The 17,654-nt window shown below is 52.0% G+C and overlaps 1 protein-coding gene across 2 annotated transcripts in view; it reads left to right on the top strand.

The window, feature by feature from the left end:
* TRPV4 (transient receptor potential cation channel subfamily V member 4) overlaps positions 1–12,348 on the top strand; it is a 36,591-nt gene extending 24,243 nt beyond the window's left edge. For both annotated transcript variants that reach the window (XM_060310302.1, XM_030860606.2), the window contains 10 exons: positions 1,388–1,567; positions 2,861–3,019; positions 3,391–3,483; positions 3,626–3,699; positions 4,411–4,576; positions 4,816–4,882; positions 7,636–7,952; positions 9,353–9,480; positions 11,085–11,206; positions 11,679–12,348. In XM_060310302.1, coding sequence (XP_060166285.1) covers positions 1,388–1,567; positions 2,861–3,019; positions 3,391–3,483; positions 3,626–3,699; positions 4,411–4,576; positions 4,816–4,882; positions 7,636–7,952; positions 9,353–9,480; positions 11,085–11,206; positions 11,679–11,836 — 1,464 coding nt within the window. In that variant the 3' untranslated portion in view covers positions 11,837–12,348. The remainder of the gene's footprint in view (positions 1–1,387; positions 1,568–2,860; positions 3,020–3,390; positions 3,484–3,625; positions 3,700–4,410; positions 4,577–4,815; positions 4,883–7,635; positions 7,953–9,352; positions 9,481–11,084; positions 11,207–11,678) is intronic.
* The last annotated feature ends 5,306 nt before the right edge of the window (positions 12,349–17,654 follow it).

Below are 17,654 nucleotides of genomic sequence, written 5' to 3'. Positions count from 1 at the left end.
ATTATTATTAATGTGCACACCCACCTCCCATCCTGCCAACCCCAGTGTGCAGATGTCCCAGCTCAAGAACCTGCTGTGGCTCCCTATTGTCCAGCCAAGCTATTCAACCTCATCCCAGAGCCTCTCTGCTCTTCCCACCCCGTTGGATGCCCACTGCCCCATTCCCACCAGCCAGGGCAAGCCACTGACAGAGAACTGAGTCCCAGAGCTGCAGCCCTGCAGTACTCCCCTCTACTCCATGGCAGGGGTCCTGGCTCAGCCTCTAACCTGCTGAGTGGCTGTGTGCCAGTTGCTTCCCTCTCTGGCCTCACAGCACAGGGCCTAGAGCAGGATTTCTCAGCTTGGGCACTAGTGCCATTTGGGTCTGGATGTTCTGGGGCGTGGGGCTGCTCTGTGTCATTGTGGGATGTTTAGCTGCATCCCTGGCCTCGACCCACTAGATGCCAGTAGTACCCCCCACCGATTGTGACAACCCCAAATGTCTCCAGACATTGCCAAATTGTCCCCTGGGTGGGGCACCCATCGACCTGATTGAGAACCAAATCTGGGGTTCTCTAGAGTCAGGAGCACCTGGGTCCAAGGCCAGGCTCTGCCACTTCCCAGCATGTCACCTCAGGCATCTCACCGCTCTGTGCCTCAGTTTCCTCATCTGTAAAATGGGGATAACAATAGTGCCCTGTGGTATGGTGTTCTGACAACTCAATGAGGTGATCCACTTAAAGCTCTTAATAAAGATCCTGGGATGGGTAATAAGTGCTCAATAATCGGTAAGAGTTATTATTCCTCTATTAAAAACATAGCAAAAAATTACTAAAATCACAATTATGCCAGAGTCCTGAGGCGGTAGAAAAGGCCTGGGTTTAAAATCTGGCTTTGCCTATTGAACTCTGTGGCCTGGGGGGACTCCCACCTGGATCTGTTGCCCAGTTCCCCTGTGTGTAAGCCAGAGATAGTGGGAGTAGCAATAAGAAGGACCGAATAGGATAATTGTTACTAGATTTAACTGATCAGTAAGATTGATTAATTGCTGTTTTAATTATGTAAAGAAGATACTCATGACAACTCAGATTTTTAAGGCTGACCTGGGTTCAGTCTGGATTCAGTGGGCTGTGTGGCCTCAGGGAACATCCTTCTTTTCTCTGAGCCTCTGTTTGCTCATCTGTCAACCAGGATGGTAAGGGTAGGAAATAAAGAAGATGATGTGAGGAAAGGGTCCGGCATACAGCAGGTGCTCAGTAAATATTTTACCCTTCCCTCCATCCTGCTCTCTGGGAAGGTGCTATCTGATGGGCTGACCAAGCTCCCAGGATCCCTCCAATGTGTGTGGCCCAGCAGCAGTGCTCCCCACCCCCCAGAGGACCCCCTGACCCTCCCTCCTCCCATGCAGATCTTTCAGCACATCATCCGTCGGGAGGTGACAGACGAGGACACCAGGCATCTGTCCCGCAAGTTCAAGGACTGGGCCTATGGGCCAGTGTATTCCTCGCTCTATGACCTCTCCTCCCTGGACACGTGTGGGGAAGAGGCCTCTGTGCTGGAGATCCTGGTGTACAACAGCAAGATCGAGGTAGGCATCAGGGCAGGAGATGGGGCCCAGTGAGGGAGGGGCCCAAAGTGGTGGGTCTGTGAACTGGATGCAGAAGAAGAGGCCAACTAAGTGCCCAGAACAGCATCTGGCACTGGGGGGAAATGAGAGGTTGTAAGGGTCGGCCTTCAGGGGCAAGCAGGACTGGTTCAGAATCCTGGCTCTGTAACTTACGTGCTGTATGACTCAGGACAAACTACCCAACCTCTCTGAGTTGCAGCTTCCTCTTTTGTACCATGTGGATAAAGATAGAGCATTTCTCATTGGGTTGCTGGGAGGACCAAATGAACAGCCTGGCGCAGGATGAACATTATGTGTCAGCTATTATCATTAGCATTTGTTATATGAAGTTTTTAAAAGCTCTTTTTTTTTAACTTAGGAATATTTTATGAACATCGTTCTGCACCATTAAATATTCTTCTGCAATATCATTGCTGTGTGGAAATGTACCACATTCTAATGAACCATTCCTCTATTCTTGGTCATTTGGGTTTGTTTCTGCACTTAACTATCAGGAATAACACTGCATGGCATCTTTGTGACTACATAATTGCACAAATCCTTGATGATAAAGAAACTCAAGTCGTTAAAGGGACAGGATGCTGTACAAATGGGGCAGAAAGTGCTGGGTCCCAGGTGCAGAAGGTCTCCCTTCTAGCCCTGGCTCTGTGAGCTTGGACAGATGCCTTTCCCCTACCAGAGCTCACTTCCCTCATCTTTGAAATTAGTGACCAACTTGATTTAGATTGGGGATGGTGGGAGGTTTAGCATCTCTGCTGCAAACTCTGATTGATTGGTAGTGTCTGCCCAGGGAACTGTATAGAGAACTATTTTGTGGGACTCAATTATTGATGTCTGTCCTGGGTTCAGAGTTGGAAAATTGTGGTGAGTCAAGTATTTATTACCCTTGGGCTAAATTTCCAAGTCCCACTTCCTGAATCAGAATTTCTGAGGTTGAAACCCAGGGATTTATATTTTTAACAAGCTCCATAGGTGATTTTGCTGCCAGTGGCTTGGCACCATCCACAGATTGGAGTTTGGGGACCACAGGAATAGATATTCTTTAGGGATCTTTCTAGCTCTGGGTTCTATGAGTCTAGAACAGGCTGGAAAGGTAAGTTGGGGCAGAATTGGGCAGAGCCTCGAATGCTGAGCCCAGAAGTTTGGGTGTCGTTGAAGAATAAATTAGGAGGAAAAAGTGCTCCCAGGGCAGAGGGTGGGGGAAGGTGTACTGGAGTCAGCCTGTCTAGCCCCCGACCACCCCGCCTTCCACAGAATCGCCACGAGATGCTGGCCGTGGAACCCATCAATGAACTACTTCGGGACAAGTGGCGAAAGTTTGGGGCCGTTTCCTTCTACATCAACGTGGCCTCCTATCTGTGCGCCATGGTCATCTTTACCCTCACCGCCTACTACCAGCCGCTGGAGGGCACTGTGAGTGACCGCGAACCAGGCAGAAGCTGGGGCACAGCGGGTTCCCCCGTGGGAGGGACTGGAGAAGGCTTAGGGATGGATAGGGGGAATTCCCTGGTGGTCCCGTGGTTAAGACTCCGTGCTCTCACTGCTGAGGGCCTGGGTTCAGTAAATCCCTGGTCGGGGGAACTAAAGTCCCACAAGCTGTGTGGTGCAGCCAAAAAAAAAAAAAAAAGAAATGGATGGGGAGGTGCCTACCCCACACCCAGAGGGAAGAGGGTGAGGGAGGAGGCTCCACAGGACGTAGATGTTCGGGGCATTGGGGAACATATGGATCTGGGACCAGATGTTGGTGGGGCTGGAGGAGGACTTGCATGCCCCTTGCCCCCCAGCCGCCATACCCTTACCTCACCACGGTGGACTACCTGAGGCTGGCCGGCGAGATCATCACGCTCTTCACCGGGGTCCTGTTCTTTTTCACCAACGTGAGTGCTTGGCCTCCCCCCTCATCCCCCCGCCCACCCTGCCCGTCCCCCTCCTCTCCCTCCACCTCTTTTAGCTCCGTTCTCCTCCCCTCCACACTTCTGTTGGCTCCACCTCTCTCACACGTCCCCTCCTGTCCTCCAGATCAAAGACTTGTTCATGAAGAAATGCCCTGGAGTGAATTCTCTCTTCATCGATGGCTCCTTCCAACTACTCTAGTGAGTAGAGGTCCCTGGGGTGGCAGCTTCTGGGTGAGGAAGGTGGGGTTGGGAGGGACATCATCCAGGTTTGGTGGTGGGATAGGGGCTGACTCTGTTAGGAGTGAATTCACCCGGCCTGATCAGGACAAGGCCAGTGTCAAGCAAAAGGGTCTTCTGGTTAAAGCAAGATTCTGGTTGCTAAAGAGTTATCACCATATACACCATGGATAGAAATAATTTAACCTCTTATGCTTGTGATTAATTGCTAAAGTCTGCCAGGAGTGCCCATGTTAAGAATCTTGAGGCTGTGTCTGTGTTTAGCGGGAAAGAGTGCTGGGATTGATTAATGATGTCTGCCTAGGGCACAGGATGTGTTGTTACGTGTGTGTGACTGCTTTTCCCTTTTCCTTAGAGTTAGAGAACAATGAATATTCACTTAGCCACAAAATCGCCACTGAACACCACTGAATCTTTCTCTACCAGTTCCAAAGGACATCACTTTGGGTTCTGGTAGGGCCTCAGGGCCATTACACACACGTATCAGTTGCCAATTAATTGAGCGTTCTGGTTAACAGGATGCTGGGGAACCCAGTGAATCCACATGGTTTCTCTTCTGGGTGTCATTGGACTGACCTACTACCTAGAGGGCTTGAGGGCATGCCTCCCCCTCCAGGGCCTCATTCTCCCCTCTCCCCTCTGGCCCCTCTTGTGATCTCTGCTGCCCTGTAGCTTCATCTACTCTGTGCTGGTGATTGTCTCGGCGGCCCTCTACCTGGCGGGGATTGAGGCCTACCTGGCCGTCATGGTCTTTGCCTTGGTCCTGGGCTGGATGAACGCCCTTTACTTCACCCGTGGGCTGAAGCTGACGGGGACCTATAGCATCATGATCCAGAAGGTATGGGGTCGGGGGGTTCCCTCTGGACTGGTGTGTCCTTGGAGGAAGCCACACACACCACATATGTACAGACAGTGCTGGCGGCCTTGAGGCTGTGGGGTGCTGTGGGGGCAGTGGGCAGGGTCTGGACATCGGAGAGGGACAGGGTGGAGCTGGAGAGAAGATTCGGGATGAGGTGTTGGGAAAGCGAGAAACCACGTGTCTCATCTTTGCCTCCATATTCCCGCCGGGGTCTTTAGATCCTCTTCAAAGATCTTTTCCGCTTCCTGCTGGTCTACTTGCTCTTCATGATTGGCTACGCTTCAGGTGAGCTCCGGGTGCCCAGGTGGGCCTGGCGGGGGTGGTACTGGGACTGGAGCAGCCACCACAATGTGTGGAGGAAAATAACCAGCGTTTGTAGAGTTCTCATTGTGTGCCTGGCACTGGGCTAAGTCCTTTCCCGTTCCTGCCTCATTTAATCCTCCCAGCAAGTCTGTAAGGGAAGTGCCTTTCTTATCACCTTTTACAGATAAGGAAACCGAGGCTTAGAAGGGTTAAATAGTGTGCCCAAGTTCAAAAGCTAGGGAATGGTAAGACTGGTGTCTTAGCTATTGTTGCAAAAGAAGCCACCCAAAATTTAGTGGCTTAAAACAACCACCACTGACGATTACATTCAAGTCTGTGGCCCAGCTGGGTGGTTGTGCCGACCTGGGCCAGGTTTGGCTAATCTTGATGGGCTCCTGTGTCTGTGCTCAGCTGGCGGGTTGGCTGCCGGCTGACTGGTGTAGCTAGGGGGTGGCCTCAGTTGGGGGTGACTTCGCTGTCTTCCCTGGGGTCACTCATCTCCAGCCGGCTAGCTTGGACTTGGTCACATGGTGGTCTGAGGGTTCCCAGAATGTGAGCGGAAGTGTTCAAGGTCACTGCCTGGCACAGCATCACTTCTGCTTCACCCTATTGACCAAAGCAAGTCTTAAAGCCAGCCTTGATTCAAGGAGTGGGAAATAGACTCTACCCTCTTGGTGGCAGGAGCTACAAAGCCACATTGAAGGGGTGTGGTTACAGGGGAGGGTGCATTTTAATCATTCATCTACCAGCCCAGGTCTTTCTTTTTTTTTTATATAAATTTATTTATTTTATTTTTGGCTGCGTTGGGTCTTCGTTGCTGCATGTGGGCTTTCTCTAGTTGCAGCGAGCAGGGGCCGCTCTTCGCTGCGGTGCGCGGGCTTCTCATTTTGGTGGCCTCTCTTGTTGCGGAGCATGGTCTCTAGGTGTGCAGGCTTCAGTAGTTGTGGCATGTGGGCTCAGTTGCTCCGCGGCATGTGGGATCCTCCCGGACCAGGGCTCGAACCCGTGTCCCCTGCATTGGCAGGCAGATTCTTAACCACTGCGCCACCAGGGAAGCCCCAGCCCAGGTCTTTCTTAAGGCTCAGCACTGGCTCCCTCTAATAGGCTTTCTCCTTGATGACCTGATGCTGTGGGACTTCAGTGGCACAGACCATGGGGGAAGGACGAGGGATGGGGAAACTAATCAAGCTGTTGGGCTGGTTCCCAAGGGGTGGGTGATCTGCCATCCAATGCCCAGTATCCAAACGGGAGTGGCCAACTCAGGCTTCACCAGGCCACATTCACATCTGAGGAGGTTGGTCTAGGAACCAGCACTGGCAGCAGGAAATCTGATGATGGTGATATTTTAACCCAGATGGTGCCAAGGCTCTGTGTGGATTATTTTGGAGAAGGAGAACTGTGGCCTTAGCTTAGCTGGGGAGAGAGGGACAGGGGCCAACTGCCCCTACCAGGAGTAGGACTGGAAAGAACTAGACAGATTGTCAAGGGTTCTCTAATGGTTTGAAAGTCATATCAAGAGTCCAGCTGTACCACAGTCCTAAATATAGAAACTGAGGCAGAAACCTAGGGGTTAAAGTAGCAACTTAGTGGTCAGCTTGGTCCCAGGGATTCTCCTGCTAGGGAACACTAGATCTTCATTCTGAGGCTAACATATCCCAAACATGGTACATGTGCTGCTGTTTTCCACTATTGTGCCCATGACAGACATTGCTAATGGATCACAGAATCCTTCTCAACACGTATTTCAGCAGTCGCTACAGAATTGAATAGCATTAGTATATGAGTTGGAACCTGCTTACTGTAATCCCAGGTTGAAGGCATGGTGACAGTCTATGCCCCACTGACTGAAGGGGCTCAGCCCCCTCACGCTCCCTGCTGTGAATGGTGTAGGAGCAGATGCACATGTTGGTGCTAAACTGTGTTGAGAAGGACTCTGAAGCTTATTCTGGGTTTAGTGGGAAGGGATGAGCACCACGACCAGTTTGAGATGTCTGGAGGGGATGAGGGTCTTAGTGAGAACAGCTTCTTCCACCCTTCCTCTCTGGGCTGCTGTGAGCTGGGAAACAGGAGCACGCGAGAGAGTCTGCGAGAATGCTGGCATTCCAGGCTCCCAAGATGTCTAAGAACAATAGGCACGATGAGGTTTTTCTTAGCCTTGGCACTGCCGACATTTGGGATCAGATAATTCTCTGTGGTGGGAACTGTCCAGTGCATGGTGGGACGTTGAGCAGCATTGCTGGTCTTTTTTTTTTTTTAATTTTTTTGGCCATGCCGCATGGCATGCGGGATCTTAGTTCCCTGACCAGGGATTGAACCCACGCCCCCTGCAGTGGACGTGCGGAGTCTTAACCACTGGACCACCAGGGAAGTCCCAGCATCCCTAATCTTTACCCACTAGGTGCCAGTAGTGCTCCCTCCTCCAGTTGTGACAACCAAAAATGTCTCTAGACCTACCAGAGGTGCCCTGGGGGAAAAATTACTCCTGGTTGAGAACCACTGGACTAGGTCCTGGGAACCTCTTCCTTGTTAACAAAAGTTTGTGGACAGAGCAAAGGCTTTGCATGCAGGAGGGCCCAGATGTGACTGCTGGCGTGGCTTCCTCGCTTAGTAACCTTGGGCCAGCGCTATCCCCTAACCGGGCCTCAGCGTTCCCCTCCATCAAATGGGAAGGGTCCTCCCCACTCCTCAGCCGGCGTCCTCACCCTCGGTGAACATCACCGCCGTCCCTCCCACAGCCCTGGTCTCCCTCCTGAACCCGTGTGCCAATGTGAAGATGTGCAGCGAGGACCACACCAACTGCACAGTGCCCACGTACCCCTCGTGCCGTGACAGCGAGACCTTCAGCACCTTCCTCCTGGACCTCTTCAAGCTGACCATCGGCATGGGCGACCTGGAGATGCTGAGCAGCACCAAGTACCCCGCGGTCTTCATCACCCTGCTCGTCACCTACATCATCCTCACGTTCGTGCTGCTCCTCAACATGCTCATTGCCCTCATGGGGGAGACGGTGGGCCAGGTGTCCAAGGAGAGCAAGCACATCTGGAAGCTGCAGGTGAGGCCCCCAGACTCCCAGCCCCACCCTGCCGGCCACTCTTCTCCTTCTAAGATGGGCCCACCTGACCCGCCTCAAGCCCTCGGCCTTGTGCTCTAGGCGAGCCGCACCATCTCATTCTGCCTCCACTGCCCTGTCTGTAAAATGGGCACCGAAGACTGCCGTCTGTTTCCCAGAGCCGCCTAACACACTTCCAGGTGGCTTCTTGCCTGACCACCAACAGTGGGCTCAGATTCCCTGGTGGTCCAGTCTGTGGTATACAGTCAGCTTCACCCGGCTCCACTGAGCGAGCTCTGTCGGCGAGCGAGCTCTGTCGGCACAGGCAGTGCTCAAAGAGCATCACATTTCACATTCCAGTGAGGGTTCTGCAGTGAGCACGGCGGAGGGGGGCAGCTTCCGTGCCCCACCCTGGCCCAAGAGACAAGGCTGGCATGCGTACAGGCCACCCCAGAACCAGGAGGCGTCGGCATTCTCATCAGAGGGGCTTCTACCAGCCCAGGGGTAGCTTCCAGGTTCCCCACCTGCCCCCCGCCAAGCAGATGTGGTTGGATGTAGATGCAGGCCTCGTGGGTGCTGGGGAGCTGCTGCCTTCGCTTCCCACAGGTTGCTGTGCAGTCCTAGACAGCAGAGGCCCTGGGGGTAGGGGTCACAGCCCGCCTGGGTGCATGCAGTTCAATAACTGGGGTTCCCAATAAATTCACTGTCGCTGTAAGGCCCGGGAACGCAGCATCCACATTTACCATCACTTGGTGCATTTCCAGGAAAAGACGCAGGGAGAAAAAACTCCAAGGTCCTCCTTGCAGGTCTGGGTCTCAGGGAACCATCTGGACTTGCTCTTAACCTTTATCCATACCGCTTACTTCCCTGGGCCTCAGTTTCCCCACTGGGTATAACTCATAAGATGCCACTGGCAGCCTATGGACTGGATTTGACCAGCCCAGATTTATTTTTTTCCTGCATCACCATATTTTTTTTTAATTAATGCAAAACTTTTAAATTAAGAGATTTCATAGAAAAATCCAGATTTCTGGCCTTTCTTGAAAGGTTGGAAGGCTGGCAAGGTGAGCTCACATTCCTGCCTGGCGGCGCTCAGATAGATGAGAGGTGGCTGCCCCCTTTACGCGGGGTGGGGGTCTGCCCCAGTCCCCACCCCTCCCTGGGGATGCCCAGCACCGAGGGGACACAGGGTGTCCTGGGGCACAGGCTGCTGATCCTTCTTCATTCATTTTCTTCTGCCAGGCCCCTGTGGGTGTTTGAGTTTTTAATCCAGAGGCAGTGGGAGCTGGGAAGCCTAGTTCTTTGCCCAGACTGGCCCACTGAATCATTCCTGCCTTGAGAGCGGTTAGGCGAGGCTGGGGGCGGCTCACCCACGCCTGCCCGCCCTCCCTCCCTCCCCGCAGTGGGCCACCACCATTCTGGACATCGAGCGCTCCTTCCCTGTGTTCCTGAGGAAGGCCTTCCGCTCCGGCGAGATGGTGACCGTGGGCAAGAGCTCAGACGGCACTCCAGACCGCAGGTGGTGCTTCAGGTGAGGCCGGGTGAGTGGGCAGGACAGGACCATCGGGCCTCCTTACATTTTCTACCTATTGCTACTTCCCGAGCCACTGAGGCCCCCATGGGCCCAACCAGAACTCAGTTCCACCGGCTGATCTTGGGCCAGTCGGTTTAGTTCTCAGCCTTGGTTTCTTCATCTGTGAAGTGGGGACAATGATAGCATCACTCCCTCGGCCATCTGTGTGGATTAGACGGGTTGGCACGTGAGATGTGCACGGCCAGCACCTGATGCACGTTGGGACAGACACCCCCCCCATGGCAACAGGTGTTACTGCTCTGTCCTTTGGTGGAGGAAGCAGACTCAGAGGCGGGTTCTCATCACAGGGCACCGCCCTCTGTGGGCGAACCAATGGGGTGGGTTTCAGGTCTCCGGCTGAAAGGGGGAATCTGAGCTATCTGCAGCTTCCAGGGCTTGGGACGTTACCCAGATGCACAGGGACTGCCAGCTTCTTAGGGGAACCCCTGGGTGAGTCTTTTCTTTTGCGGGGACTCAGTCTTTGTAATGTGGTTGCCGGCACAGAGCGAAAGCATCGTGTTTGGAGTCAGGCAAAGTCAGTTTCTGCTACGGTAGCCCCCACCTCACAGGCCAGCTAGTCAGTCCTGTTCAATGTGAATTTGAAGTTCAAGCCCTGACTGTGATTTATCAGCTCTGTAACCTTGGATGAATAGTTCAAGCCTCAGTTTCCTCATCTGTAAAATGGCAACAGAGAACGTATCTTCCTTGCTGGGTCCTGACCCATAGGAAAAAATGCTCAAAAAATGGAAACTGAATGAAAATAACTTAAAAATAATTTTAGAAAAGAAAAATGATCTTGAGCCCATTTGGGCCCAAAAGGGTATAACCTGACTTTAGGAGGGCGTCTCAATAATAAGAGTGAGAATATCAAGAAGGAGGGTGTCCATCTACAGGTGAATGGATATATAGCCGTACAAATAAGGTCTTTCCACACAGTGGAATATTATTCAGCCATGAAAAGGAATGCAGTACTGATCCAGGCTACATTGTGGATAAAACTTGAGAACATGATGCTAAGTGAAAGCAGCCAGACACAAAGGCCACGTGCTGAATGATTCTACTTCCATGAAATGTCCGGAATAGTTAAATTCATAGAGAAAGAAAGTAGAACAGAGGTTACCAGGGGCTGGTGGGAAGGGGAATGGGGAGTTATTGCTTAATGGGGACAGAATTTCTGTTTGGGGTGATGAAAATGTTTTGGAAATAGATAGGGGTGATGGTTGCACAATCTTAGGAATGTATCTAATGCCATTGAATCGTACACTCAAAAGTGGTTGAGGGGGAGTTCCCCGGCGGCCCAGTGGATAAGACTCCGTGCTTTTACCGCCAGGACAGACACCTGGCAGGGAAACTAAAATTCTGCAAGCTGCGTGGTGCAGCCAAAAAAAAAAAAAAAAAAGTGGTTAAAATGGCAAATTTTATGTTATATATATTTTATCAGAATAAAAAAAAAGTAGGAGGGTATGCTGGGAGGCTGGAACAGGGATGCTGCCTGGGGGTGGGGAAGGGGTGCTATCTCTGGGGAGCTCCCCTTGACCCTCCCTCTGCTGTGGCCCCACCAGGGTGGATGAGGTAAACTGGTCTCACTGGAACCAGAACTTGGGCATCATTAACGAGGACCCCGGCAAGAACGAGAACTACCAGTATTACGGCTTCTCGCACACCGTGGGCCGCCTCCGGAGGGGTGAGTAGAGGGCGGAGTGGAGGGGTGGGGGACATTCAGGGGTGCAGAGGGGGAGCCCTGGTTCTGCTCCTCACTGATTTGTTTTGAGCAGTCCTGTCCCTTTTCTGGGACCCAGTGTTCTCATCTGTAGAGTGGAAGGGTCTGATGGGCTGGCCACTGAGCTTCCTCCGCTGCTTGTGAAGGTCTGGGGCCCCTCCGTTCCACTCAGCTGAGTGCATGACATGCAGTGGAGAGGTCATGGGCACTCAGGCGTCCTGACCCAGGCTTGAATTCTTATTCTTTCATTTACTCCTGTGTGTTCCTGGGCGGACTCTGTGACCTCTCTGAGCCCCACTTTCCACCTCTATAAAACAGGGATAATATACCTCCCCCTTTAGAGCACTGTGGAGTGCCAGGTACACAGAAGGTGCTCAATATATGCATGTGCACTCTCCACCAACCCTCACCCTTCCCTCCGCCACGCTCACTACAGATCGCTGGTCCTCGGTGGTGCCCCGTGTGGTGGAGCTGAACAAGAACTCGAACCTGGACGAGGTGGTGGTGCCTCTGGACAACGTGGGGAACCCCAGCTGTGACGGCCACCAGCAGAGTTATCCCCCCAGGTGGAGGACTGACGACGCCCCCCTCTAGGGGCTGCAGGCAGGAGTAGGGTCCCTTCCACCGCCCATTTCTAGTCCACCCGCATTTCAGCGGCGCCTCCTGGGGTGTCCCCCGCACCCTTGTTCGACCCCCAGAGGTGAGGGCCAGGTGGAGATGCCGGGGAGGCCCCAGGACCCTCTGGTCCCCAGGCTCCTGCCTCCAGCCCCACCTCCCCACCCAGGCACGAGGCTCCTGGCCGCCTGTCTCACTCCCATGGAGTCACATAAGCAACACCAGTTTCTCCGCCCACCAGGGCTCAGACCCTGGCCTCTCCATTTATTTATTTGCTCTGTTCTCAGGAAAGTGGCACAACCTCCACCCCCAACCGGAGCCTGGCAGAGGCCTCAGGCCCCCGACCCAGGTGCACTGCCGCCGGCTAAGCCCCCGGCCCCGCCCCACGCTGTGGCCGCACAGGCCACCCTGGGCTGAAGTAGGGTGGCTTTGCTGAAGGGCCGGGCACTCGGGGTGGGGCTGCGCCTTCTGTGTGTTCTGTAGGGGATTGTTGGTGCTCAATAAATGTTCACTGATGGTGGAGACGGTGGGGGAGACGGTAATAGGCACGGGGATGACAGCACAGAGATGGACGAGCTAAGAGATGCCTGTGTCGGGGGGATGGGGCGGTGGGGATGAGAACAGAACGAGGGTTAGTAGTAACGACCAAGGTGACGTTTAGGGTGATGGTTGGTGGGGGCTGGATGGGGGGTGGTGGCCTGAGAGATGGAGGTGAGTGGAGTGTGATGGGAAGGTAGAGACAAAGGGAGTGAGGAGAGGAGGAGTGCTGGCGGCGGGATAGTGATGCTGGGGGGAGATAGTAAATCTGTCGAAATGCTGGGAGCGCGTAATGACACTGGTGGGGGAGAGTAATGCTAGTGGGGAGATCGTAAAGCCCATCGTGGGATAGTGATGCTGGTGGGGGGACAGTGATGTGCTGGTGGGTAGGAAGGCTGCTGGGAGAGGGCAGAGCAGAGGCGGAGTTGACAGGCACAGAGACGGGTGAGCCATCCGGCGTCAGCAGTGGGGTGATGTTGAGGATGATGGCCTTAGTAAGGACAGCGGTGGTGACTGGAGCCGTGAGAGTGCTTGTGGACGGGACCGCCTGCCGTCGGGGCTGTGAATGTGAGCTGGAGTTGAAGGCCGACCTGCTTCCCTTCTGAGGGCAGCCATTCTCCCCAGGGTCCCACCCCGCTGCTGATCAAGCCTCTGGGCATGAGGAGAGGCCCCCAAAATACCCCATCCTGCTGCTCCACCTTGAAGTGGAGGAATCTGCAGCCAGCTGGTTTCCCTCTGACCTCCCAGGTTCCTGGTCCCGGTTTGGACTAGGCCTTACTTCCTCTCTGAAGCTTCAGTTGAGAAGAGCTTGGGTCTCTGAGGACCTGGCCAAGGGCAGCTGCAGTGGGAGACGCACAGGGCGTGGGGTCTGAGACCCGAGTTCACACCCTCTGCCCAAACTGTGGCAATGGGTCCCTTTACTCTGGGCCTCCATGTCCCCGTCGGTCAGAAGGATGGCGTATCGTCTGTTCAGCTATATGAGAATGAAGGGGAGACTCATTGTATTACCGCTGAGGGTGGCTGAGGGGCGCCAACCTTCCCACAGACGCATTCTTTCCATCTCCCTCTATGTTGCTGATGGGCAGGGGCGGATGGGCTGTCCTCGTGATCCAGGGATGACCCCGCTTCTCCCAGGGCTGCTTGCTTCCTCATTCCACCATTCTCAATGGAGGTACCAAGAGCCATTCTGATTGGACGGTCTCGGGTCACATGTCATGCCTGAGCCAATCCTGTGCTGGGGGCTGGGATGCCCTCCCTGGCTGAGCCAAGCCTTCTGGGTAACCGTGGGTAGGGCCTAAACTCTGATTCTCAGTGTCCTCAACTGTAAGATGGGGCACAGCTTTTGTGAAGGTCAGATGATTCCCTGGGCCTGTCAAAGAAGAGAGGATTGTGGTTGTGGTGTTCCAACAGTTATGTGTTTGGGGCAGCAAGTCAGAAAACTTACACTGGCTTGAAGAAAAGAATATTTATTGTCTCGGCAGGAAGTCCCAAGTTAGGAAGGGCAGTAAGGCTGGTTCATTCAGTCTCTGTGATTCATTAAGTGTTCTGCCAGCTCATTTATCCCTTCAAACATTTATCAGGCACTGTGCTAGGCACTACCCAGCAGATGTGCTGGCTTTTTCCTCACACAGGCCTCCATCAAAGAAACAAGACGGCGCCACTGTTTCAGGAATCACATCCAGGTTCGGCAGCATCCAAAAGAAGAAGGAGAAATAGTTCTTCCTGTGTCTCTTTTTATGAGACACAGCCAACCTCTCCTCTTGTATTATTGGCCAGAATTGTGTCATGTGTCCCATGCTTCAGCCAATCAGCAGGCTGGAAGCAGCAGTTGTCTCAAAGCAGCAGAAGGCAATATGGAGAAAGGTAGTTTCCCCAGCCAGGTCTCGGTTCTGTGGGAAAGGAGGATGGGGAAACCAATGTTGCCTAGGCAGCCAGTAACATCTGCAACAAGCCTTCTCCCAGATGCCCACCCCTCTATCCGATCTGGGCAGCATTGTCATGGAAAACGGCTATGACTTATTCTGGGGCTATAAAGAGGTCATTTCTCTAGGGGATTTTATGATGGGCTGGCCCACAAAATCAAAACACCCTCTCAACTCAAAGAGACTCCATAAATTAGTGAGGTGAATGTTTAATTCATTCATTTTAAAAAAAATAACGAAAGAATTGTAGGCTATGAATTTTCCTCTGAGAACATTTTCAGCTAAATACATAGTAACTTTTTCAACTGCGATTTTCTAAATATTTGGTGGTTTGGGTGTTGATATTCTATAACTCAAAAGCTGTTTAGGGGGAACTTAAAATATTTTCAGGGCATTGAGATTTTGTTTGTTCCTGTAAGATCTGAAAGATGACCTTTCCCAATGTCCTTCAAAATATAGGGCAGGTACTGGTGGTATGTCAAAATATTTTCAGGGGACACATTAGACATAGAATCACTTAGAGGAAAACGTCCCTCCTGATTAGGACATGGTCTCAGTTTGATGTTTCTGGGCTTTTGATGACCTCCCTGACACTCACTAATCTCTCTTTAATGGAGAAAAACCTGAGGATCAGGATCTCTGAAAGGTAGAGCTAGAACCAGGGGTGATGTTAACTTCTCCCGGACTACAGGGACTGAGCGTGGGGAGGGGAAGTTCCCGAGGAAAGTTGGAGTGTTGATACCTGTGCTAGACTGCTTCAGTGGCCCTGACTCTTCCCTTTAGCCATTCCTTTGCAGTACAACTTTGTCTTTCGACTGTGGGCAAAGCATAAGTTTGCATCCCTGGGTTTAACCATGTGACTTGTTTTAACCAGTGGGATGTTAGCAGACATGCCGGCGCCAGCACCTGGGAGGAGGGTGAGAGAACGTGGAATAGAGCTATGTCATCCCAGGCAAGCCTCGCAGAGATCAGAGGGACCCCACAGATGCAGGACCAAAAACATTTTTTTTTGTATGTCATTGAGTTTTGTGATTTTTTTCAAGTGCAGGCATCAATTTTGTGGCAATAGCTAATGAATACGGACAATAGAAGAAAGAGTAACTAGAATCTGGTGAGGCCAAAAAGAAACAAAAAACAAAACCCAAAAAACTGAATGTCCACTGCACTCCATGTTATAAATGGGGAAACGGAGGATCAGAGAGGGGAAGACACTTACTTGCCCAGGGCAGCTGGCTGGTAAGTGGTGGAGGTGGGATTTGAACCCAGGCATTCTGCCCTCAGACCCCATCCTGGAGAGAAAACACTCTGACCCCTGAGGGGTGAGAGGTGGTGAGGCCAGATCGCTTCTGCAGTGGGGTAAGACCCTGGCTGTTGCCTGCCACTTCCGCTGAACCCTGGAGACTGTCAGTTTGAACATACGCTTAACTTTATTCCAACAAGGATTTCTTATTATGTGCGTGTATGTGTATTTAATAATGTTAAAGCACTTGTGTGTCATGTGTGACAGCAGGGTTTTTTTCATCCCAACTTTAAAGCGCTACTGGGAAATAATTAGTGCTACCAGAGTCAAAAACAATGGGACCCCATCAGAAAAGACAGTCTCAGAAACTCTTGGATCTTAATTGAACAATTACCTCTTATGCCTGTGAATAGTTCATTATTACATGCACTGTTATTATTGGCTGTTATTATTGTTTTAGATGAATGCTGGGGATTTTTTTTTTTTAATCATAAGTCATTTTCAACCATACTGTTCATCTCCTCCCGGCGTTCGCACGCTTCTGACATTTCCGAATGTAATAATGTAGTTGGCAGTCAGTCTCCACACCTTGTCCGGATAACGGTGTATTCTGATCACTCTGGTTGCTTGGACGGGGTGGTGAAATACTCCAGGCCTCTGTTTATACTGTTATTAATTTTTGACTCCCTGGCAAAAGCATTTGCATGAGAATCGAGCATGTCCCGACTTTTATTTTTTAGGAATCTGAAGTCATGGGGGACAATGGGGAGATCCTTGTTCATCCCAAGCTTTTGAGACAGAAACAAAAGGAGGTGGTGGTGATGGAACCAGAGGACAGGGTAGAAGGGGCATTGGGCAGTGGAGACCCCAGCCCGAGGGATGGAGGGCGGGAGGCTGGGTCAGGAGAGGCCAGGCTGGGAGTCTTGTGTTTTTGGAGGGAAGCACAAAAAGGAGAGAACAAATGAACACACATAAGGCACCTGCCGTGTGTTAGGCGCTGTGCTCAGTGCTTGGCATTCATATTTCAGGAACCATGTGTGGGACCTCATGGACTGGTGTGGATGCCTCTCCAAAAGTCATGACTCTCTTCCTTATTCACAGCACCTCATTTTGTTCAGAGTTCTCCACTCTGCTCTACAGTCATGGGCTTTCGCCGAGCCAACCACTGTGACTCTATCTCCCTTACTAGGTATTGGTATAGGAATAGCCATGTGAACCGGTTCTGGACCATGAGACAGAAGGGAAAGTCTGCCAAAGGAGGAAGAATTCTGGGGGAAAAAAGAGAAATGTAAAAAACACTATCTTCTCTTTTGCTGGGCACTGTCAGGTCTGGATGTGATGCCCAGAACTGCAGCAGCCATTTTGTGACCATGAAAGGGCTTGGTGGAACAGACAGATGAAAAGGACATGGGTCCTTGATGACACCATTGTGCTATTGAATTAACGAACCCTGGAGCTACCCTACCATAGGGTTTCTTATGATTGTTTGAGATAATCAATTTTTTTTCCTCATTTATACCAATGAGTCAGGATTTCCTATTACCCTGCCAAAATCATGAAGATATAAGAACAAATTTTTCTGCCTATTTTGCAGATGAAGAAAGTGAGACCCACAGGCTGTGTGTGCTTAAGTAAAGGCATTTGCTTAAGCACACACAGCCTGGATGTGGTGGACTCAGGATTTGAATCCTCTGGCTTAGAAGGAGACCCCTGCTGGGGGGTGGCAGGATTTTTTTTCTTTCTTTCTTTCTTTTTTTTTTTTAGCGATTTGGCCTTTCCACAGCATGGGGACATTCTGTTTTTCTATAAAAACAGGCTGTGATGGCTTCTAACAGGTGAAGATGGGACAGGTTGGGTGGAGATGGGACTCAAACCCAGATCCCCATATCCCAGCTCAGAGTCTTCTCAGCGTCATCAGAGACTCCCCCCTCAGTTTGGGATATACCCACTGGATCCCACAGATCTGCCTTTGGCCACTACAGGGTGGGGTGGCTGGTCATGGAGACTGGCCACCAGCGGCTGCTGTAGTCACACCCGGGAGTCTCCTCGGAGGAGGCCTTAGGGAAACTTGGAACCTGGGGACGTGGTCGGGAGCCCC

The sequence above is a fragment of the Globicephala melas genome, chromosome 13 (assembly GCF_963455315.2).
Source record: "Globicephala melas chromosome 13, mGloMel1.2, whole genome shotgun sequence".
NCBI classification, from domain to species: Eukaryota; Metazoa; Chordata; class Mammalia; order Artiodactyla; family Delphinidae; genus Globicephala; species Globicephala melas.
Note: the sequence above shows the minus strand (reverse complement) of the source record. Positions and strands in the feature narration are given on the sequence as shown.